Raw genomic sequence first — 26284 nt, forward strand, 5'->3', positions numbered from 1 at the left:
TGTGTGTTTTCAGCACCTTTGTCTAGTATGAGGTCACTGTACTTCAGTGGATTCTTCTCTTTGTCTTCTGTTCTTACCATTGGTCTACTTGTCTGCTTGGTGCCCATACACCATGCTGTTTTTGATACTGTAGCTCTGTAGTATAATTTAAAGTCTGGTCTTGTGATGCTTCTTGCTTCATTTTTCTTGCTCAGGATTGGTTTGGCTATTCTGGGCCTCTTGTGTTTTCCAAATGAATGTCATGACTGATTATTTCTATTCCTAGGGAAAATGTTACTGGGATGTTAATAGGAACTACATTCACTTTTGGTAGTGTGGCCATTTTGACAATGTTAATTCTGTCTATCCAAGATCATGGAAGGTCTTTCCATCTCCTGAGGTCTTCTTCAATTTTATTCTTCAGGGTTCTGTGTTTTCACTGTAGAGGTCTTTTATCTCTTTTGTTAGATTGACTCCCAAATATTTTTTTGAGGCTACTGTGAATGGGGTAGTTTTCCTGATTTCTTTTTCAGGCAATTCATCACCGATGCACAGGAATGCAGTTGAATTATAGGTGTTGATTTTACATCCCGCTACTTTGCTCAGTTCATTTGTGAGTTCTACAAGTTTTCTAGTGGAGATTTTTTGGTTTCTCTAAATATAGAATCATGTCATCAGCAAATAAGTTTGAGTTCTTCTTTTTTCTCTTCATGTCCCTTTAATTTCATTCTTCTGTCTACTTGCTCTGGCTAGAGTCTCAAGATGATGTGGATTAAGAAGTGGTGACACAGGGCATCCTTGTCTTGTACCAGAATTTCAAGAGAATATGCTTTCAGTCTTTCCATTTTGGATGACGTTGGCATTGAGTTTAGCATATATAGCTTTTACAATACATGTTCCTTATATCCCTGGTTCTTCTAGAATTTTGAACATGAATCCTTGCTGTACTTTATCAAAGTTTTTTTTTCTATCTATTGAGATAATAGGATTCTTGTCTCTAAGTCGATTGATGTGATGTATTACATTTATTGATGTCCGTTACGTTGAACCAAACTTGGATCCTTTAGATGAACCCCTCTTGATCGTAGTGCACTAGATTTTTAAAATATTTTTGTTGGAAGTTTGCCAGGAATTTATTAAGAATTTTTGCATCTAAGTTCATCAGGGATATTGGTCTGAGGTTCCTTTTCTTGATGTGACTTCATGTGGTTTTCATATCAGGGTGATACCGGCTTCATAGGATGAGTTTGGAAAGGTTCCCTCCTCTTCTATTGCATGGAACAATTTGAGGAGGGTTGGTGTTAGTTCTTCTTTGAAAGTCTCACAGAATTGGCTGGGGCCTATGAGAACTCAAAGATGTTAATCCGATAAGATTTGTATTTTCAGTCACTTTGGTTTATTTTTGGCTTTTAAGTTGAATTAGTTTGTCCTTCCCTCCCTTTGCTTGTTTTTCACTTACATTTTTTTTTTCGTTTCTCCTTCAATAAATATTCTGAGTATGTTTTGTAAGGCAGTCTTTCGAGTCTTGGGAAATTTTTTAAACGTATGTTTGTCATGAAAGGTTTTCATTTCAGCGTCAATTCTGAGATTTTATTTTGCTGGGTGTTGTGTCCTTGGCGAGCATCCACTTTCTTTCAGAGCTCAGTATATGTTATTCCAAGTCATACTAGTTCTCAGGGTCTTGGTGGAGAAAATGGCTGAGATCCAGATTGATTTCCCTCCAAATGTGACACTTCGTTTTTTTCTCTGAAAGCCTTTAAAACTCTATCCTTATTTTGTATGGTAGGCACTTTCATAATAATGTGCCTTGGTGTGGGTCTGTTTTAATTTTGCATATTTGAGGTCCTGCAAGCCTCCTGTATTTGATTTCGCACTTAATTCGTTAGGTTGGGGAAATTTTCTGATACTATTTCGTCGAAAAATTGTGCATTCATTCCTTTGGTTTAAATCTCTGCCTTCATTTATCCTGATAAATCTCGAATTTGGTCTTTTCATGTTATCTCATATTTCCTGGAAATTCTACTCACATGTCTTATCGCATCTTCCCTGCGTGGTCAGCTTTATTTTGAAAATTCTATGTTTTGTCTTCATGGCCAGAAATGGATATGTTAATATCTTAATATCTTTCTTAACCTGAAAACAGAAATGCAAGCCCGAAGCTGAGTTTGGAAACCTTAGGAGACATCATAACCCACACCACGTGGTCACTGTGAGAGTGGACCAGGGTCGACAGCCTCACGTTTTGGAGAGATCACCCTCAGAGCCACTGGGAATGCGTGGGAGGTGGCAGTAACCACTCACCCCAGAGGGGAGACATTACAATATGTGGAATGGGATTGAGCTCATTTGAACGTGGGTTTTAAAAAAAAATGAGAATATGGGTAGAGTCCACGTGACTGGGAGCTGTGAGACCCTCACATGAGTGTGTGTCCAGGGACTTGAGAAAAGTTTTGAGTTCGACTCTCCCCCCAGTTTCTATTATCCAGCGGAGACCAAAGTAAAAGTAAGTGACATGTTCCCCTGAGGACGCCACAGTTCTGCCTTCCCAAGTGGCATCTTCTCACCTTCTTCAGGTGCTGCAATTAAAGGCCCACAGAGAGGTTGAGTTAAAGACGCGCTTTCCTTAAAACGGTGCGGGATCCGCTCAGGTCTCCTGACTCCCCGTGCCACCTGCCCAGGTAAGTGCCTTTCTCTTCCTAAGTCGCAGCCCCAGTGTGTGAGTGGGCTTCTGTGATTGTGCTGAAGAATTCAAATAGTCAGATTGTATGTTAGGTTCTTTGGTAGCTCTGAATGATGTCCCCAGCTGTACCCACACTCCACATCTCGGAGGACTGTTGTCTCTAGACTGCAAAGGGAAATCCTCTTCTTACTACAGTCAGCCCTTTACCTTGGAGACTCGTGAATATTGTTAATTTTTAATAAGAAATGATCATCTCAGGTAATTCATTTCAGGTTCTCAGCTATTTCTCAGACGCAGTGAGTTTCGTGCACGGCTCCATCAGGTCTCAGAGTTCATGTTACCAAGTTGTCTTGCTAGCTTCTGCTTCAGCCTTACTCGTTCACAGTAATATTCACCAGGGAAGAGAACTTTATTGGACAGGCCTGATTTTCATTCTCTTGCCTCCAAAAAATCAATTCAAAGTATTTTTTTTTCAGCATTTAGTTTTACTACCTGAGATAATGAGAGAATGAAAATCAAGCCTGTCCAATAAAGTTCTCCTCCTTGGTGAATATCACTATGAACTAGTAAGGTTGGAGCAGAAAATAGCAAGACAACTCAGAAATGTGAACTTGGAGATCTGATAGAGCTGCACGTTAAACTCTCTGCCATCTGAGAGATAGATGGGAACCTGAAGTGATTCACTGGAGATAATCATTCCTTATTAAAAAACTAACAATATTCATGAGTCACCAGAATAAAGGGCTGAATCCGGTGCCAGGGGTTCAAGCTGGAGCAGGGACCAGGGGCTGCCGTTGTTCACTACTAAAACCAAGTGGTGAGAGTAGCAACTGCCCCTTCCTGGCTTCCAAAGGTCCCACGGTGTCCCCTCCACAGGACATCAGGGAGAACAGGGGTGTTAGTGTGCAAGTCATGGTGAACTTGATCTGAGTGGAACAAAAACCAAATGTGCCCTTTCTGCAGCTTAATGCACATCACTCAATGAAAACATGCGTCCCAGTGGGGACAGGACACGGGTGACTGTGTGCACCTGGCACCCGAGAAAACAGATACGTCCCCCTCCCTGCAGCCTGTGCCTCTCCACACACAGCTGTGGCAGCCCCAGCTGGTGTGGGGCTCTGCCAGAGCCGCCTCCTCATCCACTGCTGTCCTTGCTGATGGCTGGGCTGCTCTGAGTTTGTTATTGATCACTAGTGTCTGGCCCAATTGTTGAGATTCAGGGTGTTTTCTAACAAAACTGATGAATTAGCACAGAAGTTGCAACCTTGCATTCTTTCTAAGGCATCCACCTGTGAACCATGGAGGGCCCTGTGCCTCTCACTCATACACACGTGGGTGACCTGCACCGTGTGCCCACGGCCAGCTGCTTCTCTGCCTGCTGTGTCCTGGGGCTGCAGGGAGCGAATGCCTGTGACAGGGGACCCGTGACAGCATCTGACTCTGCCACAGACTTTCAACAGCATAGAGAGGACAGGAGATAAGGTTTCCAGCTCTACCTAGGAAGTTTCTCCTATAGAAAAAAAGTCTTCCACTGGCTTTCAGGTAACGCTCCTCTGAAAGCACAGTTCCCTTCGCTCCTCAATCCGTCCCTCCCTCCCATGACGGGGCAGACAGGGCTGCGTCCCCTGGGCCATGCTGAAACCCATCCACAGAGGACTCCGATATGCTATTCCTCCTGGTTTTCTGATGCTGTACATTTTATTTTCTTAAAAGAAAATTTAAGAATTAATTTAAAGAAAATTTGTATTTCATCACATGACAGAAGGGAATCCTAGTTCTTTCATTGTCTATGATTTTTAAAAAGCATCTTCAAATGTTATACCCCCAGTTTATGTTGTTTTAAGGGATGTGGGGGATCCAAATGTCAGGGTATGTCTTATAACTTTCTTCAAAAACATGACCATAAATAGGCATTTCTATAATCAGCTGCATATAACACAGAGAAACCATGTAGCACTGGGCCTACCAATAACCATCTGTGACTTTTAAAACGTGGACACTCCTGGACCACTATATCAGCATATTTCTTTTGTTCTCTTGAGCACAGCATGGGAGAACATCTTACTTTGCTGAAGAGGTGAATGGAGAAATATATATATACACATTTTTAAATAATTTAATCATTGGGAAGAGCTGTAATTTTCCTAATTAATTTTAATTTTAGACAATGGCACTTCCTCAAAGATGTCAAAGCAATGATTTAACTAGGCTTGAAAGACTTCAGTTGTCTGGACTCTTTGACATTTTTGCTCACCCTTAAACTGATATTTATCCAACTATCATTTTCTAGGTAGCTGTGAAAACGACTTAGACTCTTGCCCTCTTGTTTTTCAGATGATAAAATGCGGCAAGATGTTACGAGTCTCCGTGTAAACATTAAAACTGAAAAAGAAGCAAATACCTTTTCTCTGTAGGAAACTATTTCCTAGGGATGTCATTGCCAAATTGTCTGGTATAATTTTTCCTCTCCCTTCTCTGGAGAACTATCATGCCTAACTAAGATATGAAAGCTTGCTCTCTAGGGTAACTCCTCTCTCGGCATGAGATTGGATTCCCATCTTCTATTTAAAACACTGAAAATTAGGACCCCCCCCCCCAAACGTACTGATATTGTGCGGGACGTAGTGGCACAAACCTGTAATCCCAGCATTTTGGGAGGCTGAGGCAGGAGGATAACTGATTCGAGGCCAGCCTCAGCCACACCGCAAAGCCCTAAGCAATTCAGTGAGACCCTGACTCAAAATAACCAAGTAAAAAAAGACTGGGATATGGCTCAGTGGATAAGCACCCTTGGGTGCAATCCCCGGTACAAAAAAGAAAACATTTAAATTGTGATTATTTCTCACCCTTTTTCAACGTGCCATAGAATGGACCGAAAAGAAATTTTAGAATACGATCCCGCTCATCGCTGATGGTGCTGCTCACTTCGATGTGGTTTTTCTGGTGTCATTAAATATACGTAAAATAATAAAAGTGGTCAGGCAACCTTGGGTTCAATCTCTGGTACCAAAACACATAATATATCAATCAATAAAATGCAAGACGTCGGATTGCAGAGCCAGCGTCTTGATATTTTGATATCTGGTCTGCAAGCTGGTGACCAATGACTCAGAATAGAGGACACTGGAGGGACAGAGCCGTACGAGGCTGTGGCCTGGACACCCTGTCCTTGAGAGTTCTTTGTGCCATTACGTCCCTGCAATCTGCTGCACTGGAGTCCCCTTCAAACGCCACATACTCAGCTTTTGGTCAGCTCGCTCCCTGCACGTGCCCAGGCAGATCCACGGTGGCCGTGGCCATGCTGCTGTGCCCGAGCGCTGAGAGGACTGGAGAGGGGGTGTCAAGGGGACCCCGATGTTTTGAAGCGGGCAGTCTTGGGGGTCGGGGTGTTGAGGCTGGTGACGGTGCTGAGGACGAGTTGACCTTCGTGTTCTTCTAAGGCGCTGACCATCTGCTTCTTCTCCCCAGGAAACAAAAAAGATGACCCAGAGCAGCACACTTTACATTTTTCTTGCTGTAAGAAATGCCTTTTGTTTGCAAATTGTCATTGGGATCACAGCCAACGTCTTCTTGCTCCTCTTCCACGTCCTCACGTTCCTTGTCCAGCGCAGGACCAGGCCCACGGACGTGGCCGTCGCTCACCTGGCCCTGATTCACCTGCTGATGCTCATCATCAGGGCGCACCTGGACCTGGGCATTACGGGGGGTCGGGACTTTTGGAACGACTTCACATGTCAAGCCGTCATCTACCTGTACAGGCTGATGAGGAGCCTGTCGGTCAGCACCACCTGCCTGCTCAGTGTCCTGCAGGCCAGCACCCTCAGCCCCAGAAGCTCCCATCTGGCCAAGTCCAAGCACACGTCCCCACAGTGCAGCGCGTGGACCATGGTCACCCTCTGGGTGTTCAACGTGTTCTTCAATGTCCGCGTCTTGGTCTCCATGGGAGGCCCCTCCAATGACACAGCAGCTTTCCTGTTTGTCTCTGAGTCCTGCATTGTCACCCCCATAGGTCACCGCTTCAGGACCTTCTTCTCCGTGATAGGAATAATCCGGGATATCGTCCTCATGGGGCTCATGGCCCTGTCCAGTGGGTACATGGTGACCCTCCTGTGCAGGCACAAGAGGCAGTGCCAGCACCTCCACAGCACCAGCCTGTCCCCAAGAGCCTCCCCAGAAATGAGGGCCACCAGGACCATCCTGCTGCTCATGGGAATCTTTGTGCTCATGTACTTTGTGGACTGTGTGTTGTCCTCCACTTTGGGAGAGATGTTCAGGGAGGATCCCACTCGCCTGGGGGTCCAGATGCTGCTGGGCAACGGCTATGCGACCCTCAGTGCCTTGATACTCATCTGTGCTGAAAAACGAATCATCAATTTCTTCCAATCCACACGGGGGAAGGAGAGGAAATGTTTACCCAGTGCCAGATAACCACTTCTTTTCTCACCTCCCGCTTTACTTGTGAATTCCCACAAATGTGTTTGGGAGGCTGAGGCAGGAGGACTGCAAGTTGGAGGCCAGCCTCAGCTACTTAGCGAGGCCCAAAGCAACTTCGGTGAGACCCTGTCTCTAAATAAAATAGAAAAAAAGGGGGCTGGGGTTGGGACTCCCCTTGGTAAATGGCCCTGGGTTCAGTCCCTGGTATGAAAATTTTTAAAAAAGACTAAATCCCCGATTTAGTATGCATGACCTTACCGTGCATCACCAAAACAGGTATCATTCACTGTCCATGGTATACAAAGTGTGCTCACTCTTGCCTGGAAAAATTCATGTTGGAAGAACTATTTTGCTTGATCAAAGCAAGAGAAAAATATATGCATAAGTACAACTCTGTGTGCCTGAAGATAATCAGTGTTTTGAATCTTTCTTTCATTAGAGCAACAAATACCAACTAAGATCATCAACACCGTCTATGTTAACTCCCCAAGTTTTTCAAATCACCGCTGTCCCTTTTTCCTCCACGTATTTCTTTTCATTCACATTTTCATATATTAATTTTTTCAGTATAATTTTATTTGCCTCTGAACGACAAGCCCACAGTGAGCGTAGGTAATCAGTGCCGCAGTCTGGCTGGGCACAATTCAGGAGCCACTTGTCAAAAGAAACTAACTTTATTTTTAGAACCACACAGGCCAAACAAAACAGCTCCTCAGGGAAAAACCCTCAGAGCCCAAATGCCACCACCGGCTTCCACAAGCCTCTCACCCCCACACCAGCCTCTCCACCTCCCACAACCCTCCTGCTCTTGAGGCCGATTGGCTGGGTCGTGTGGGCGGAGCCAAAGAAGTCACCCAATGAGCAGCTCCATGGAGGAGCCAATCAGCTAGATGTTGCTGGGGCCGCTGTGAGCCAATCATCAGCTGGCAGTCTGAAGGGCAGGGAAACAGCCCAATGAGCATCACCGCAGAGGAGCCAATCAGCTAGGTGTTGCTGGGGCCGCTGTGAGCCAATCATCAGCTGGCAGCTGGAAGTTTGCTGGCAGCTGGAAGTTGGCTGGGGCCCCTTTGGCTGTGGCTCTCAACAAATCAGGAGTCAGAGTACAGGAGAGAGTTCAGGTAGAAAACAGATCTCATGTACATTCCAGTTCTTATTCTGTGGGCTTTGCAACCTCAACCTAGTGGCCTCTTTCAGCCTCATTGGAAGGCTTCAGAGATTAGCCTGGTGCCTGCACGAGGATGATATGCAAAAATGTATGAAGCAAGCCACAGGGGAAAAAATGGAATTATAGCTAACTTCTGTGTGCACACACATTACGTGTGCATATAAACTCTTAGTCGCCATAGTGAGGCTCTGAAGGTATTAGTATGACTGTTCCCTCTTGACACGAAGGAAACGAAGAACCAGGTTAATGAAGTCAGTGAATTGCACAGGAAATAGGTGGAGGATGTCAGGATTTGATTGACAGTCAGGCCACAGGTCCTGGGCATCAGCCCTTAGCCAGTGGTATTTCTGACAGAACAGTGACGTCAGGTTAAAGTGGCACACAGGTATCACAGCCATTGCTACAGACAGCTGGGGACCGGAATGACAACCCCCGACCTGCATCTGTCCAGCTTAGTAATGCAGCTGGGTGACAGGTGGCCATGTGTTTGGACCTAAAGTGACACAGCCTTAACCAAAGAAGTCAGGATGCTGGATTGAACCCCAAAAGGTCAACCCGTGGAGGAGACCCAAGCCATCCTCTTCCTTCTGGGGTCACATGTGGAGATTCTAGCTGCACTTCTGGGGGGGGGGCGATGGGTATCCCAAGGACACAGATCCCAAAGGCAGGAGGAGACTGCTATTTCTCCTGACTCCTGAAAAGTCTACTTTAACCAAAGGAAGAAGGCATTGGGTGGATTTCTTTTTGCCTTCCTCAATATGAGCTACAAATTCTGTAGACTACATGATATTCACATCTTGCAGTTTTGTGTTTGTTTGTTTTTTGAGATGGAATGTTGCTGGGTTGTAGAGGCTGCTCTTGAACTCCTGGGCTCAAGTGATCCTCCTGCCTCAGCCTCCACAGCTCCGCAGTGCTGTGTCCAGCTCCAAGATTCAGATTAGTGCTGAGGCTACAATGTTGTCTGTCTTTTCTTATTGATTTTTTTTTAAAAAATAAATGACAGCAGAATGCTTTGCCATTCTGATCACACGTGTACAGCGCAGTTTCTCGTCTCTCTGGTTGTGTCTAAAGTATGTCGGCACCAACTCGTGTCTTCGCGCGTGGACTCTGGATTAGCAAGGATGGTGGAGTGTGCTGTCTGTCTTTGGAGCAGTTGATCCTAACGTCAGCTCCACAGACTGTGACACCATCAGGATGTGGGGCGAAACGGTCACTCTCTATGAAGAAAGAACGTGCGAGTGTCTGCATCTGGATCTTGTGTGACGGGGAGCAGTTTGGGTAGCCTTCGTGGTGATCAGGAGGCACCTGGTGAGGGCCTTTACCATCTCCGGTGAAGCTTGTCTCCCTCTCAGGTCTCGACGAAAACCCAGCACCGGGCTGGATGTGAGTTGTGGTCTCCAGAGGAGGCTCCGGGGCAGCAGCTCATCACGGTCAAACCAGCCAACAAACCAAAAAAAAATACATCACGTGCACCTGTGCAGGGGGTGAGGCACACCTGTCCTTGAGCTTTTCCTTGACCAGCTGTGCCACCTGCCAGGACGGGCCTTGCTGACCACAGGTGGTTTCCTATGGTAGCAGGAACAGGGCTGCTTCCTTCTCCAGCGACATTTCTTTTTGCAGCATGTGCACTGGTTGGCTTCCTGTTTTCGAGGGTCCTTTTAGTCCCCGCGATTGCGCAGACAGGTGACTCACTGGAGCGGTAGGGAACTTAAAGGATCCCGTTGTTCCCTGAATCTTGCCCGACCTGAGAGGCCAAGGAACAACATATTCCTTTTCTGTCCTTCACTTTGGTCTCCATGTTTTGGATTCAAACATGGAGCCGGGGAGATCCACCCGTCTTGAAGTAGGAGCGCGGGTGTCAACCTCCGTGTCCATAATGTTACAGTGACCCCTTCCGTTTAAGTGGGGGTCACTGTTCCTGCTGGAATTCAGGTTTACACTCTGTCTGTCGGTTCTGTAGTGATGGCTTATGGTCTCAGCCTAACTCAGGCTGGTTTATTGGTAGTAGTGCCTCCTCCAGACCCCAGCAGGTGACAGTTGCAAAGTGGCACAGGGAGAATACGAAATGAAGTCAACATGAGCAAAACCACACCCAGTTTGTATAAGAACTTGAATCCAAAAAGTCTATTTTTTTTTATCCCAAACTTTACTTAGTGACGTGTTATATCCCTGTTTATTTTGAGCTCACAGTCAACGTTACAATAACAACAACAACAACAAAAATCTCTTTTGAACATTTTCAGTGTGCTTCATCCTGGCCTGTGTCGGAGCCGTCCTGTCCTGACATGGAGTCGGGTGAGAGGCAGAGACCGACCTCCGGTTCGCTGGGGCTCTTGACAGATTTTAGGTAAAGTGCTTTACGTCTGAAGTGGATCTTTACCTTTTACTTCGATATCATTTTATAAAATTCGGACATTTCCTGAACCTATCTGAATATCAGTGAACATCATACAATCTTTCATCCGAAACAGGAGCCAATCAGAAAGACGAAGATGTCTCTCAGCATACACAAATCAGACTCTCCTTGTTACCTTCCAAAAATGCATTTAAATCCTCATCCTAGTATAAAGAGTTCCCACAAAATTATATATATATATATATATATATTTATTCACAAAATTTTATACATATATATTATATATATACATGTTACTTATGTAACGTGAAATCACACACATAACATGTATCCATATGTGTACACACATAAAATATATATATATATATATCTATAACTTGGATCACCTTTATCCAGTTACAAAGTGTTAAATGCATAATCACCAACCAAATTGATTGTCTCTGTCTAAATCAAAAGGTGACGACTGCTACAGACAATTTCGCTTTGGAGAACTCCAACTTGGTACAAATGTTCTAAGCTCCGCATTTTAAAAGGCTTGTTCGCTTGGGCACCATGAGTACATCTTATATACAGAGAAGCCAGTAATGACTCGGGTCACAGTTACACAGATGCCCTTGTTCATTAAGTTTATTAACTGAGTTTAAATTCTCTCTCTTTGTGTGTGTGTGTGTGTGTGTGTGTGTAGAAATTCATTTTTTGTATATTTTTAAAGATAAATAATAAAACACGAGACATCCACATAGAGTCTCCCAGAAGGAGAGAATATGCGGAGAATGGCTACAAGAATATTCTAGAAAATAATGACCAAACTCCTCAGAAATCATGGAGGGGGAAGGAGACATGCACAACAGTTTTCAACTTCTGAAAGAAAATAACTCCTTTTTTCCTATATAAATTTATTTTGCTTTACTTATCTTTGTGTGGTGCTGGGGATTGAACCCAGGGCACTCAATCACTGAGCCCCATCCCCAGCCCTATTTTTGTGTTTTATTTAGAGACAGGGTCTCCCTGAGTTGCTTAGCTCCTGGCCTTTGCAGAGGCTGTGTTTGAACTCGCCATCCTCCTGCCTCAGCCTCCCACAGGAAGTCACGTAAAAATATGTAAAGGACACGTGTCCCTCTTGACAGAACAAACGTTTCACAACTAATGTATGTTGAAATTAAAAAGATGAAAGAACATTTTATGTACTCTTTTTCAGTTGCAGACAGACACAAGATCTTTATTTATTTGTTTATTTTTACGTAGTGCTGAAGATCGAACCCAGAGCATTGTGCATCAGGCAAGGCAAGTTCTCTACCGCTGAGCTACAACCCCAGCCCTGAAAAATGTTTTTTTTAAGAAACTAAATTTAAAGTTTTCTATTAAAACATAGAGCCTGGCAAGGTGGCCCACACCTATAATCCCAGCAGCTAGGGAGGCTGAGGCAGGAGGATCATGAGTTCAAATTCAGCCTCTGCAAAGGTGAGGTGCTAAGCAACTCAGTGAGACCTTGTCTCTAAATAAAATACAAAAATAGGGCTGGGGATGGGGCTCAGTGGTCAGGTGCCCCTGGGTTCAATCCCCAGCATCAAACAAAACTTAAACAAGGCTGACACAATTCTCGGAAGTATACATAAGAGTTGTTTATTTAACCACCTATGAAGTAATTATTGAAAAGACTTTAGGGCTCTTGCCTCGCAGGTGAGAGGCACTGGGTTCAATTCTTAGCAACACATATAAATAAATAAATGAATAAATAAATAAGTAGATCCATCAACAACTAAAAAATAAACTTTAAAAAATTTTAGAAAAGACTTTAAAAGCGGCACAGAAGCGAATCCCTTTCAGATGCAGTTTCCCTAAGTAACGAAACCTTGCTGACACAGGAAATTATCTTGACAGATAAAAGCAGATCAATATTTTAAAGATCCCTTGTCTCTAGACATAGAGAATTCGCATATTAAAGATTAATCTTACTTTATAAAAAAAAAAAAAACCTTGAGTAACTTTTTTGCTGATTATAGGCAGCTTAATCACAGACACGAACCTTTTGAGATTGACCGTCCACAAACCTCTTGCTACTTAGGTAGACACTCTCCGTCTGGCTCACGTACCTAGTTTTGTCCTCTGTCTCATCTTGGAATTCAGCGTGAGAAGGTCGCTTCTCCGTCTACCATGTGAATCCAGTCTTTCTGGTACCATTTAATAAAGAGGCGGTATTTTATCCTCTGTACGTCTGGGGAGACTTTCTGGAGAATCATTTGGCTGTAGGTGTGTGTGGGTGCCTTTCTGGCCCGTTCCGTTGGTCTGCGTGTCTGTTTCTACGTCCGTACCCTGCTGTCTTTAACTACTGTGGATTTGTGGTAGGTTTTGAAACGAGGTACGGTGGTGTCCTCCGACGTCTTCCTTTTGTTCAAGATGGCTTTGGTGACTCCAGGTCTTTTGCATCTCCCTGTGAATTTTCAGGATCTTTTTCTGCCTCCGTGAAGAACATCACTGGCCTCGTGCTAAGGATTGCACGGAAACGGTAGCCGCTTTTAAAACACTCACATTCCTGTACTCCAATGATGAATCAATCTGCTGTTGATTTTTTTATTCTGACACTTTGCTGAATTCATTTATGAATTGAAGAAATCTGGTGGGGGTTTTGGAGTGTTCTAAAGACAAGATCGTGGTGTCGGCAAACAGAGATGATTTAAGCTCTTCTTTTCCTGTTTGGATCCCTTTAATTTCCTTTTCGTGCCTTATCGCTCTGGCTAGCGTTTCAAGGACGGTGTGTTAAATAGGAGTGGTGAGGGTGGGCATCCGTGCCTGGCTCCTGCCTTTAGAAGAGATGCTTTCGGTTTTCTCCATTCACAGTTGGCTTGGGTTTTTCATTCGCCGTCTTTATGTTATGAGGGATCTTCCTTCTATCCCTAGGTTTTCTGACATGAATGGGTGCTGCACTCTGTTAAATGCCTTTTCTGCATCGATTGAGATAATCATGTGAAGATTGCCTTTAAGTCTTTTGATGTGGCGAGTCACGTTGATTGATTTCTGAATGCTGAGCCAACCTTACATCCCTGGGATGAACCCCACCTGATCACGGTGCGCTCTCTCTTTCGCGTATTTTCGTATGCAGTTGGCCAGTATATTTTTTTTTTTTTAAGAACGTTTACATCTGTGTTCATGAAAGACATTGGTCGAAAGTTTCCTTTCCCTGATGGGCCTTTGTCTGCTTTTGGCTTTAGGGTGATACTGGTTTCAGAATTCTCCGAAAATCCTCCATGATTTTTTTAATATTTTAATTATTGGTTGACGGACCTTCGTTTTATTTACTTAACTACATGTGGTGCTGAGAATCGGACCCAGTGCCTCACGCATGCTCGGCAAGCACTCTACCGCTGAGCCCCAGCCCCAGCCCTAAAATCCTACCTTTTGATAGTGCAAACGAAAACTCAATTGCATAGGCACTTATCCCAGAGAAATGAAGGTTTGTGTTTATTTCTGTGTGTGTGTGTGTGTGAACGTTTACATCTCCTTATTGTTTTTTTTTTCTTTTGTACCGGGGGGAATGGAGCCCAGGGGAACTCTACCACGGAGCCTCACCCCTTAACATTTTTTAAATTTTTATTTTGAGACAGGGGTCCTGGCTACGTTGCTGAGGCTGGCCTCGGACGTGCGATCCTCCTGCCTCAGCCTCCCTCCCGGGTAGCTAGGATCACAGTCCTGAGCCACCACACCCCAACCCACTTTATTCTCCACGGCACCAAAGTGCGAAGGACCCAAAATGTCCTTCGATGAGTGAACGATTCGGCGAACGGTGGTGTGTCCCGATCACGGAATCTACTCAACCACTAAAAATGAAAGAAGTGGAGCGACAGGTTTGGAAAATGGGTGGAAGAGGAAGTTTCCAGAATCTATTCACCGAAGCAAGCGGGCTGCCCGAGGGAGTGTCTGAGCCCCCCCTGTGACCCCAGCCAGTACGTGTGTCACCAAAGATGTCCCCTTCCTGCTGTGCGTTTCAAGCCACTGTCTAGGATCTGGCAGGATCCTCCGGCCCAGAGGGGAAATGGGCAAACCTAAGGTGAAGCTGAAGATTTGCACAGCCCTGGAAACATCCCGATCTACTTACCTTGAAAAGTCTCCTGGAGAGCCCGGCTGGGGGCATGTGACACGTGTGACCACATCCGATGCCCCCCATAGCCCTTGAGGTGGTACTGACGGTGTCCCCTGGCAGATGGCGGTCACTGGGGAGCAGAGGGGCAGGACACGGGAATTCAGGCTGCAGAGCCCAAGGTCCAGGCCAGACCCCGGCCTGGTGGTGCCTGGGGGCTGGCTGGGGCTCGGGTCAGGACAAGGTCCGCCAGGACGGGTCAGCCACAGTGACGCCTCCGCCCGCTCGTTCGCTGCTGTCCACGGTCACTCCCTTGGGCCAGCAAACCCCAGGATCCAGCTGCTGCCCCTGATTGTGACCTCAGAGGCTTCTAGGGGGCCCTGCCTGGCCAGAGCCATGGAGTGCAGGCTCCGTCCGTGGGGTGACGGTGAGGACCATGGTCAACGTCCGGCCAGGGGCCCGTCCTTGGGGAAACCATAGCGACCCTCCCGTTGTCCTTCCTGGACTTTCTGACCCACGCCCCGCCGTGGTCGCGCTCAGAATTGGGGACGGGGCGGCCTGGTGAGCTCCGGCAGCCCATGTGGCCGGGAAGGACAGCCCCAAGTCCGTTTGGGGGGCAGCGAGTGGCCGTTGGGAGAGATGATCCAGGATGGATGCTCCTGAGGGCCAGAGGGCTGCCCCGGACTCCTGTCCCCCCCGGGAAGCCGAAGGAGTCCAGGTGCTAGGCCCGTCCTCCCCGACGTCCGCAAGGAGGATGGCCACCACCGAATGGCTTTGAGGGACCTCCGGGTTCTGGCCACCCACACTTTCTGAGGCCACCTGGAGCCCTCCTGTCCCACCCCTGCCCTTCCCTAGAGGTCACCCCTTGCCTTCCAGCCATGGCTAACAGGGTCCCATCCTGACGCCGTGCACCATGGAACCGAGAACCCACAAGAAGTGTCCCCAACATAAGAAACCCAAGAGCCAGGCCCAGGACGCATTCACCAACAGCTTTCCATACAGGTACCCGAAGCCCAGACCCCCAGGTCCCCTGTGCCCCCGGGCCCCGCCACCAGGGCATTCCAGGGCCTCCCAGGGACAGAGTCCCCCGCGCCCAGGCCCCAGGAGCAATGCTGGTGGACAGCCTGGAGCTGCCTTGTCGCCTATTGTCCCCTGCCTTGTCCCAGCCCAGGCCGAGGGGCCTCCGGAGAGGTGCCCGGGTCAAGCATGCGGAAGGGTGCCCCCAGGTAGAAAGTTCCAGAAGAGCGAGCGCGCCTCCGGGAGGCCGCGTCCACACGAGGACGCGTGTTGCAGGTTCTCGTGGCTGACACAGCCCACCACCGAGTCCCTGAAAGTCTGGGACAGCAGGAACACCCCCCCGAGGGACTTGCTGCCCCTGCAGAAGAAGCTGGTGGCCACCAGGTCCATCCCCGTCCCAGGGTGAGTCCTGCCCGGGGCAGCCCTCCAGTTACCACCAGGCCCGCCCAGGGTGCGCAGTACGGGAAAGAGCCACCCGGGACACACACCAAAAGCCACAAGGGGTCACTTGCAGGGGACAGGGTGGCATGAACCCGAGGATCTGGGACAAAGGCCTGCACCCCAGCCTCCTGGTGCCCCCCAGCCCCACCCGGTGCCCCAGCCTCTCCCACTCAGCGTGCACCTCGGCCTCCGCCCCCAAGTCCCACTGTCCCCTTCTCGTGCGGCTGCAGGACCATCAGGTCCCCAAGTCCTGCCACAGACCCTGAATGGAACCCCCCCCCTTGGGTGAAATGGGATCCGTCTAGTGCCTGGTGGCTACGTATGGAAGAGGGTCCCCACCATGTCCCCCCATTTCTGGCCTCCTGTCTGGGCCTCCCCCTGGGAGCCATGAAGGCCGGCCTTCAGAGAAGGGCAGGGAGCGACTACCGGGGGGTGGGGGGCGTCACGGAGCTTGGGGAAGGGGAGGGGCAGAGGGTGCCCTAGAAGGGGTCTGGCGAAGAGAGGTGTCCCTGCCCATCACCTCGTGCATGGGTAGCACTTGAGGACCCCCGGCCATGCGCCGGGCAGGGGGCACAGGAGGCCACAGGGACCTGCCAGGTCTGGGCTCAGGTGTGAGGTGTGGCTGTGGCTGCCTCCCCAGGCTCGGGGCTCCGCAGCACACCGCATCACCCAGCATCTACCCTCCGCCCCCACCGCCACCCCAGTGCCACCTCTGGGAACTCAAGTTACTGAGCCTCCGCTTCCCCAAGCAAGCCAGACACCCGCCGTTCCCTCTGCACAGCGACACTAAAGACCCCTGGATCAGGGAAGCAAATCAGCCATCGAGGGGCTTCTCCTAATGTCCCCAGGTCTGTGTGACCTTCCTCAAAGCCACCTTCTCCTCTGGGCACGCTCTGGGCAGCAGCCGCAGAGACTTGACTCGAGGGGAACGCCCAGATGGCCTCGGGAGTCCAGGGCCTCTCTGCCTCCCCGAGAACCACACCTACCACACGTGTACCTAGGAATAAACTTTGTACATTGAAATCCCACTTCTGCGTGGACTGGTCACTGTCTCGACGGAGTCTCTCTTTTCTCGTCCGTAGAAGTGGGGGTCATTATTGTCTCGTCTTGCAGGACGGGTGTGAGGCTCGGGAAGAAAGCACATGTCTCCGGAGGCTGAGGCAGGAGGACCCAAAGTTGGAGGCCAGCCTCCGCGACTGAGTGAGACCCTAAGCAACTTGGTGAAATCCTGTATATAAAAAAGGGCTGGGGGATGGGGCTCAGTGGTGAAGCGCCCCTGGGTTCCATCCCCAGGACCAGAAAAGAAAAAAAAAGAGAAATAAAGCAAATGTCACTAAGGACTTGATCCAAATCCACATGGAAGCCAAGATGATAGGACACGCGCTAGTCACTCCAGTTCTGTCACAGATAGTGAAAGACCTCAAACCAACCAAACACTACTAGTAGGACACTACTGATGTCTACACCTACCTCCGACACACTGTGTAGACTTTAAAAGTGAAGAACCAACTCTGTACATTGATTTGGAATGACCTACTAGACAGATTCAGAGGCCCAGAGGCTCAGTGGCCCACGCCTGTCATCCCAGCGACTCAGGAGGCTGAGGCAGGAGGATCGTGAGTCCAAAGTCAGCGTCATCCAAAGCGAGGCCCTAAGCAACTCAGGGAGACCCTGTCTCTCAATAAAAGGCAAAACAGGGCTGGGGAGGCGGCTCCGAGGACAGCCAAAGAGGACACCAGGAAGAGTCTTCCAGAATCGCCCGGTTCCCTGCAGCAAAGGCACCAGAGAGGCAGAAAAACTCCATCCAATCAGAAAGTAACAAAACACTTTTATTTCAAAAACAGAACTCCTCCACCCCCAGCCCCACCCATGTCCTATGTAATCTGCCACCAAGGTACGCCCAGGGCTCCTGTGGCACCCAGAAAGACCTAGCATCTGGAAAGACTGAGATCAAAGGGGGATTCCAGAGGGGTCAGCCACAGGGGACCCATCTGTGACCCGGGGAGTGGAAGGCAGCTCACTCTGGATGCACCAGTGGCCCTCACGTGAGGCTGGCCATTGGAGATCTTCTCCCCTTGGCCAGGTCTGTCCTTGCCCGGGTGGGTGAGGTGGACAAGGGCACAAGGTTGGGGCCACCAAGAGCCACACGGTACCATTCTGCTCTATGGCCCCATGAGCAGGATGGGGGCAGATTTGACCCCCAAATTGGCCACTTGCAGCCTGAAAACTCAGAAATGGATTATAAACTCTTGGCCACCCGAGCGGCTTGGGAAGGCACCTGTCACCTGGAGCACGTAGAAGAAACAGGCAGAGGCAGGGTGTCAGGTCCACAGCCACCTGAGCCAGGTGGTACGTACCCGAATCTGGCCACGGGGGACCTGCCCCCACCTGGCTGGCTAGGTGTGTTCGCCACGGTTCTCTAAGGAGGGGTCTTTCTCCTGCGCAGACCCCCACGCAGCCGCCACGTCCCAGGCTCTGCGGGGACAGCACTGCCCTTCCTGCGGCCACCCCAGGGGGGGGGCCCCTAGCGCAGCCGCAGGTAGGAGGGGGCCGAGTAGTTGAAGAGCAGGAAGTCCATCTTGTACAGATCGAAGAGGCGCCTCTGGTAGAAGGGGCTGATGTCCTGGAAGAGGCGCGCGGCCAGATCGCGCGCGGGCGCCGCCCGGGGTCGCGGAGGCGCGGGGAAGCGCAGGTCCGGGGCGCCCAGCAGGCCCAGCACGAAAGCCGCGTCCTCGGCCAGCGTCTCGAACTTGCCCACGATGTCGTAGCGCAGGCGACACGGGTGGCAGAGCGCGTGGGCACGCTCCCAATGCTCGTTGAAGGGCTCGTCGCGCCGCGTGCGCGGGTCCAGCAGGTAGGAAAGGAACTCGGCAAAGCGCACGTTGTGGCCGCGGGTCAGCGCCTCTGGCTGGGCGCCGGGACGCAGGCGCCGCACGATGCGCGCGCCATAGCGTCGCTGGAAGGTGGCGCTGTAGGGTCGCGCGAGCTTGTTGCGGTAGGCGGACGCCAGGCGCTCGAAGGGCTCGCGCACGAACAGCACGGCCAGGTAGGCGCGCAGGCGCCGGTTGACCTCTGAGGGGCTGAAGTCGGCCAGCGAGCGCAGGCGGCCCGGCGCGTGCGCCTCGTGCGCGGGGATGGCGCGCGGATCGCCGCGGGCGCGGCCGCTCAGCACCAGCAGCACGCGCTTCCAGTTGGTGCAGGCCACCTTGGGCACGTAGCAGTAGAGCAGCCCGTGCGCGTCGTCCACCAGCACGTGCCGCAGGTCCTCCGGCTGCAGCAGCCGCTGCCGGCGCGTGTGGCGGCTGCAGGCGCGGCGCAGCAGATCGCGACGCTGCCGGTGCACCTCCGCCAGGGCCGAGAGCGGACCCTGCGGGAGACCAGGGACACGCGTCAGAGCTGCTGGCCCCAGTGAGCTCCCGGGCCCCGGGGGCTACCCGATGGGGCGCGCCCCGGGGACTTGGGCACCTGGACTAGACCCCGGGCCTGGCACCGATCGCGGCCGCCAATCCCAGCCGCAGAATGGGACCTGGACTTGGAGCGGGCCCAACGGGGACCTAACCCGGCTGAGGCTCCCAGAAGGACGGGACCAATCGCGTGCGCTGCAGACGCCCGCAAGTATCGGGAGGGGCGCTCATGGACCGGACCAGAGCAGATTAATGTCCAATGGCCTCGCTGTGCCAGGTGCGATGGCGCATGTCTGTCATCCCAGCGGCTCGGGAGGCTGAGGCGGGAGGATCACGAGTTCAAGGCCAGCCTCAGCAACTTAGCGAGGCCCTTAGCAATTGAGCAAGACCCTGTCTGTCAATTAAAAATCTTTCAAAGGGTCTGGGGACATGGCTCAGTGGTTGAGTGTCCCTGCGTTCAATCCCCGGTACCAAGACATTTTTTAAAATAAAAATTAAGATTTAAAAAGGGCTGAGGATGGGGCTCAGTGGTTAAGCACCCCTGGGTTCAATCCTTGGTGCAAAAAAATAAAATAAAATAAAAAAGATATTTTCAACTTCCAGCGGGCTTTTCCGGCTGCAACTCCAGCCTAAATCAATGAGCAGCGCACAGGGACTGGTGGGGGCTGCGTGCACGCATGCGCGCTGGGACCTACGAGCATGCGCAGTAGGTCGCATGGGCCTCTGCTGGAGGCCAAGAAGAGGGTGGGGCTCCTGAAATTCTGGGGCAGGAGGGATGAGGGATGGCAGGAAGGGTGGGTGGAGACCCCAGGGGTCTCAGTGTATCCTCAAGACCTGCCCTTGTCACTCACTGGACAAAGCCTGAGCTAAGGAGCAAGACCACCCATGCCCCAGGGTCCAGTCCCTGTTGACAGCAGGTACACGCAGGCGCTCTGGGTCCCCATAGCTGGGGGTGCAGCGGTGGGGTTGGCTCTGTCCACCTACCTGGTCCAGGTCATAGAGTAACTGCAGAGGACTCTTCTTCTCCCCTCTGAGCCAAATGGAGCCCAGGGATGTGTTTTCAAATGCTGTGGGGACACAGGGACGAGGTGTCAGTGCGGTATGGGGTGAGCAAGCCGTAGACTCGGGGGCTCTGGACACATCTGGGGCTTGGGAACATAATCTCATTGCTCTTTTCCTTGGTCTCCCTAACACCATAGACTAATTTGGGACCAGGGATTGAACCCAGGGGCACTTAACCACTGATCCACGTCCCCAGCCCCTTTTTATTTATTTGGGAGGCTGAGGCAGGAGGATTGTGAGTTGGAGGCCAGCCTCAGCCACTTAGCGAGAGAGACCCTGTCTCGAGACACATGTTTCAGGCTCCCTCCACACCCCAGACGATGCCATGTGTCCCCGGAACAAGAGCCCGGCTCCCCTTGTGACCAGGGCACTGGGAGGAGGCAGAGGCTTGCCTGAGACCCTTGGGTGGTCATGGATGGTTCTAGAACTTGGATTTCTGTCACCAGACCAGGACTCAGGGACCTCTGGGGGGACCTGTGGTTGCCTTCCCAGAACAACACGCTCACCAGGAGAGGGCAGCCATGTTGGCTGGTCCCTCAGAGTCGGGAGAGGCCCCAGGTGGCCACGGCTGGTGGCCTCCTACAGCAGCTGTCCCCTGGCTGAGCTTGTGTGGCCCCGGGGCCGGGGGGGGGGGGTGCCTCGCCACCCAGAGAGAAGGCGGGTGCTTCTTGTCATTTTGCAGATGACAGTTGCCCCTGTAGCCTGAGGTCACTCCGTGAAGGGGGTGTGTCCAGGGCCACAGCTGGGCAGCGGGCAGCGCGTCTATTCCCCGGGCCCTGCAATTTGGACCGGATGCACCGTCCTCGCCCAGGGCCTGCTATTTCCTGGGCAGATCACAGGCTACAGCAGTCCCCAAGGGCCAGCAGGCAGCGGGGACCAGGGGTCAGGCCTCAGAGAAAAGTCCAGAATGAGCTGTGGCCACTGATTACAGGGCGGGTCCAGCCCTGCCCACACCCACGCCCGCCCAGCACCCAGACCACAGCGGATAGATAGGCAGGCTGGCCACGGAGGGGGACAGAGAGGACAGAGGATCTAAAGAGGGGTGTCCTGAAGCTCCCCTGGAGACCCTCCAGCAGGGCCACACCAGGGGACCCCACTCCCATTCCCCGGATGGCCTGGGCCACGGTCCTTAGCTCCAAGTCCCTCCTAGAGGGGACAGGCCAGGGCCTGAGCTCAGGCTGGGTGACCCAGGGCAGCTACCAGGGGCCATGCATTGGAGAGGAGAGCGTTTTTGCTTTGAAAACGGAGAAACAGGAGGCAGGAGAGGGGCTGGGGGAGGGAACAGGATGTCAGAGAGACCAGGAGAGGCCACCATGGGTGGCGGACAGGTTATCTGGAGACTCCCCGTGCTGTGGACAAAGGTCACACCACCCAGTTTCCAGTTAATCAGTTGTGGCTGGTGGCAGTGTTGCAAGACCCGGCGAGCAGACGGCCACCCCACAGCCCGGCTGACCCCCCGCGGAGTCTTCAAGACCCTTGTTCTGCTCAGGCCCTCAGGATGCCCATTGTCCCCAGCACCTGAGGTCCCTGGGCCCCTTCCCTCACCCTGTCCAGGAAGGACCATGTGGAAGGACATCTCCGTGAACACAGGGCCTCCACCACTGAGCCACATCCCCAGCCATCGTTTGTGTTTTACTTAGAGACAGGGTCTCCCTGAGTTGCTGAGGCTGGCCTCCAACTCCCAATCCTCCTGCCTCAGCCTCCCTCGTCACAGGAATTACAGTTGGGTGCCACAGCCACCCGGCACAGACACACACACACACACACACACACACACAGGGAAATGACAGTCACCAAGATCAGGCCACTGAGTAACCCCCAGCTCCAGACAGACTGCACAGCTGCCGCTTAGCCATCGACACTGTGGTCCACTCTGACCTCAGTTTCCTCCTCTATGAAATGGGCTGCGGGGAGACTTTCAAGGAGGACCTCTGAGCACTCCCAAGTGGACACGCTGTCCTGTCCCTGGTCAGGGAGTGGCTGGGGACTGCACAGTGGGGACTGGCCGCCCAGTTCTCCCAGCCAGACCAGACCTGAGGGGGTAGGGTCCAGAGAAGCACCCAGTCCAGTATTCCCAGGGTGTGGACTGCAGGGGACTCCAGGGGACAGGGCCAAGGATTCAAAGGGACAGCTGAGGACTGAAGAGAGTCCAGTGTCCCCTGGCGGTGACGGTCCTGCTCCCATCGGTGACCTCCAGGGGACCGCATTCCAGGGTGGCCAAATGCCCTCCACCTCCTCCTGCCTCCAGAGCGACAGGAGGGGACAGCAGGTGGCCCCGCGATCTCCAGGGGACAGGCCACCACGGGCGACGCGGGGCTGGGACTGGGAGCGCGGAGGGGCGGCGGGAGCCGGGCTGTCACTCACCCGGGGTCGTCACTCACCGGGGCGCAGGGCGCACAGCAGCAGCAGCAGCAGCGCAGCGCCCAGACCCGCGGCCACCAGCGCGCGTCGCCGCCAGGAGCAGCGCCTGCCCATGCTGCGCCGCGCAGGGGCGTCAGGTCGCTGCACCGCGCGGGGACGTTGGCGCCGGGCTCCAGGACCCGCCCGCCCCGGTGGATGGCGCGTTCCACGGAGCCTGGGGACTGTGGAGGCGGGCGATGGCAGGTGGGGACACAAGTCTTGGGACTCCGCCCCCACGGAGGAGGTCAGCAGCCCGCCCAGGGCAGAGGCTGGGCGGGTGGCCAGCAAGTCCCCGCCCTGGGGTGTCACAAGAAGCCTTCACCAGTAGGGAAGTGGGAGGAGCAGGTCCCCCCCCCCCAGCTACTGTCCCTTACATTTGGTTTCCTTACATGCCAGGCGCCCAGCGCTGGCCCTGAGCCCTACAGGAGCCCCACCCCCAGGATCAGGCACAAGAGTGCCCCTTGGTCCCCCCAGGACCGTCCTGTCCCCTACCTTCCCGACCAGACGGCAGCATCCTGCCTGAGTTCCGGCTCCTGCAGATCTTGCCCAGCCTCCGGAAGGGGACGGGACCCCCTGAGACATGCCCCCTCTATCCTGCTGGGCCTCATCTGTGTCACCCGCAATAGTTCAGGCACCAGGAAGTCCTCAGAAATTGCCTGGAAAGATAAAGAGAGGCAGGAGCCCGGCCAGTGGCCCACACCTGTCGTCCCAGGTGTGGCTTAGGAGGCTGAGGCAGGAGGATCGCCAGGTGGAGGCCAGCCTCAGCCACGCAGGGAGACCCTGTCTCTAAATAAAATATGAAACAGGGCTGGGGACGGGGCTCAGTAGTCGAGGGTCCCTGGGTTCCATCCCTGAGACCCAAAAATAAAGAAGAGGAAGAAGGATGAGTAAATAATAGTTGTGGTGGCTTAGAAGATGTGGCCTCAAGTGGTGATCCTGGTTCTCAAGTGACAGGAAATGCAGCTCACAGACAGAACCAGACACTCCTTACCATGTACTCTTCCAGCCTTGGTGACCTCCCGGTCACCCCCAGATTGGTCCAGGACCCAGAGCTTTCAAGCCATCAATGTCCCCTGCCACCCCCCTTGTCACCTAACCCCCATTCCTGAGTTTCCCCACTTGCCCTCCCAGCCCCTAGAGTCCTGCTGCGTGTCCTGGCTCCAGGCTGCCACCTGGTGGCCACCGTTGAGAACAACAGCTCAGCCTCTCGGTGTTCAGAGATGATCCTGGAGATGGGGAGACCCACCAGGAAGGTTCTGGAGGGGAGGAAGGTGCAGAGGCCTGGGTAGAGGCCCAGAGTCTCGGGAACTTCCCTGAGAAGTTCCTTTCTGCATCTGCTGGTCCCCCCCCCCCCGCCACAGACAGTGTCCCTCTTTCATTCCTTCCACAGAGAGCAACCCCCTATACACACAGGCACCAGTGGACAGAACGAGGCCGTCACAGCGCCTGCTCTCATTGACTTTACGTTATATACGAGGACATAGAAAATAGGGACAGATGGATAGGCATGGTGACATGGAGAAAATAAAGCGTGTTAGAGACGGGCAGCTTAGCCAGGCCCGGCGGTGCACACCAGCAATCCCAGCAGCTTGGGAGGCTGAGGCTGGAGGATCATGAGCTGGAGGCCAGCCTCAGCCACTTAGCAAGGTCCTAAGCAATTCAGCGACACCCTGTCTCTCAATAAAATAGAAAAAGGGCTGGGGACGGGGTCTCAGGGGTTAAGCACCCCTGGGTTCAATCCCTGGGACCAAAAAAAAAAAAAAAAAAAGATCAAGCCCAGGAAGGTGACCTCCAGTAGTGACATTGTTGTTCCCTTCACAGGGTGTTTGGGCACTTCCTGCACCGGCAACCTGAGCAGTTAATTGCCACCCACTTAATAGATAGGGACAGGGCCAAAGGCCACGGGCCTGGTCAGGAGCTGAGCTGGAGTCACACCGGGTGTCCCGTCCCAGGACCACTGGGACTCAACGTGGATTGTGACAGTGGTGTCACACCCCCAGAAGATTGCCAAAGCCACCCCCCCCCTGGAGCCCGACCAGCTCCCCAGAGTCATGTTCCACTAAGCACCACCCTCCCGGCCACCCCACTAGAAGGGACCAGGGGACCCCCGTCCAGCCTGTCCCCAGTAGGAAGCCGGCCCCTCCCCCCCGGTCACCACCCAGGCAGCCCGCCTATCAGTCAGGGACCGGAGGACTTGCCCCCGTGACCTGCACGTGGCTCCTTCCCCCAGCCCAGGGCCCAATGAGGGGCTGGAGGAGGTGGCCCTGAGGCTGCAGGTCCCCAGCCTGCTGGCCTCTGACTGCCCAGTCTCCTCCCGGCCTCTGGACAGCGCTGGCCTCGACTCTCAGCCAGACAATGTCCAGCCTGCAGGAGCTGTGCTCGGGCCTGCCCCTGCGGCCCCTGCCAGAGAACCGGGGACGCTGGCCTGGGGTGCCCCACGCCCCCGTCAGGACCCCTGGCCTCAGCCCTGCAGAAGAGCAGGTAAGAACTCAGCCAGAGCCTGCGGGGACCTAGTGTCCCCTAGATGTCCTCAGATGGCCTCACGGGGACCCTCTACTCCTACCCCCCTACTCTGTCCCTCACCCAGCCGCTGGGCCCTCTCAGGGGAGCCGGGGACAGGCCATGGGGGCCAGGAATCACCATCACCCTTTGCAGATGACCATCTTGAAGCTCAAGGTCACAGGGCCAGCAAGTGGTGGCACACAGGCCACCTCTAGTGGGAGGACAAACAGGCTGGGTGTGAAATGGCCCAGAGCCAGCAGCGGCCCTGTGTACCTTGCCCTGCCCCCAAACACTGGCCTTAGGCGCCTGTCGCCGTCGCGCATGCGCACAGAAGCTGCGGCGAGCCTCCTACCCTGGTGGCACAAGGAGGCTGGGGACAGTGGTGTGGCGCTATATAGAGTTTTCCACCTGGTTATTTACTATTTTTTCTTTTTTTTTTTTCTGTAGTACCAGGGATTGAACCCAGGGACTCCTCTTAACCACTGAGCTCCGTCCCCAACCCTTTTGAGACAGGGTCTCACTAAGTTGCTTAGGGCCTCTGTAAATTGCTGAGACTGGCCTCCAATTTGCATCCATCCTCCAACCCCAGCCTCCCCTGCACCCGGGATCCTTTCTCTTGACGCAAAGGGCTTCAGAGACAGGGGGCGGGGAGGTGGAAAACACAAATCAGCACAAAGATGAAAAGTGGAACCCCACCATTTGCCAGACCAAGCCCCCTTGGGTGGCTGCCCCTTAGGCTTTCTCCTGAACCCCACCCAAAGTCGGGGGT

At 52.5% G+C, this 26284-nt stretch overlaps 3 protein-coding genes across 3 annotated transcripts; 2 read left to right on the forward strand and 1 right to left on the reverse strand.

Annotated features, from left to right (window-relative positions):
- Positions 1-6139: 6139 nt before the first annotated feature.
- Positions 6140-7087, forward strand: LOC101965028 (vomeronasal type-1 receptor 90). The gene has a single exon (XM_005341778.3). The coding sequence runs from the start codon at positions 6140-6142 to the stop codon at positions 7085-7087; it is 948 nt and encodes a 315-aa protein (XP_005341835.2).
- Positions 7088-15602: 8515 nt separating this feature from the next.
- On the forward strand, positions 15603-16986 carry C16H3orf22 (chromosome 16 C3orf22 homolog). Its single transcript, XM_040291703.2, has 3 exons — positions 15603-15691; positions 15983-16108; positions 16788-16986. Exons 1-3 carry the CDS (start codon positions 15603-15605, stop codon positions 16984-16986), a joined length of 414 nt encoding a protein of 137 aa, XP_040147637.1.
- Positions 16987-17955: 969 nt separating this feature from the next.
- Chst13 (carbohydrate sulfotransferase 13) lies at positions 17956-23209 on the reverse strand. The gene is made up of 3 exons (XM_078033352.1): positions 22995-23209; positions 20536-20618; positions 17956-19514 (listed from the first exon to the last, which is right to left on the reverse strand). The coding sequence occupies exons 1-3, from the start codon at positions 23086-23088 to the stop codon at positions 18672-18674; spliced, it is 1020 nt and encodes a 339-aa protein (XP_077889478.1). The 5' UTR covers positions 23089-23209; the 3' UTR covers positions 17956-18671.
- Positions 23210-26284: the final 3075 nt, after the last annotated feature.

The sequence above is a fragment of the Ictidomys tridecemlineatus genome, chromosome 16 (genome assembly GCF_052094955.1).
Source record: "Ictidomys tridecemlineatus isolate mIctTri1 chromosome 16, mIctTri1.hap1, whole genome shotgun sequence".
In the NCBI taxonomy this organism is placed as follows: Eukaryota; Metazoa; Chordata; class Mammalia; order Rodentia; family Sciuridae; genus Ictidomys; species Ictidomys tridecemlineatus.

Coding starts and splice junctions, on each gene's coding strand:
- LOC101965028 (XM_005341778.3), top strand. CDS start 6,140: ATGACCCAGAGCAGCACACTTTACATTTTTCTTGCTGTAAGAAATGCC.
- Chst13 (XM_078033352.1), bottom strand. CDS start 23,088: ATGGGCAGGCGCTGCTCCTGGCGGCGACGCGCGCTGGTGGCCGCGGGT. Junction 20,619..22,994: donor GCTGTGCGCCCTGCGCCCCG/GTGAGTGACGAC, acceptor GTGTCCCCACAG/CATTTGAAAACACATCCCTG. Junction 19,515..20,535: donor TACTCTATGACCTGGACCAG/GTAGGTGGACAG, acceptor GGTCTCCCGCAG/GGTCCGCTCTCGGCCCTGGC.
- C16H3orf22 (XM_040291703.2), top strand. CDS start 15,603: ATGGAACCGAGAACCCACAAGAAGTGTCCCCAACATAAGAAACCCAAG. Junction 15,692..15,982: donor ACCAACAGCTTTCCATACAG/GTACCCGAAGCC, acceptor CGCGTGTTGCAG/GTTCTCGTGGCTGACACAGC. Junction 16,109..16,787: donor AGGTCCATCCCCGTCCCAGG/GTGAGTCCTGCC, acceptor CTGCCTCCCCAG/GCTCGGGGCTCCGCAGCACA.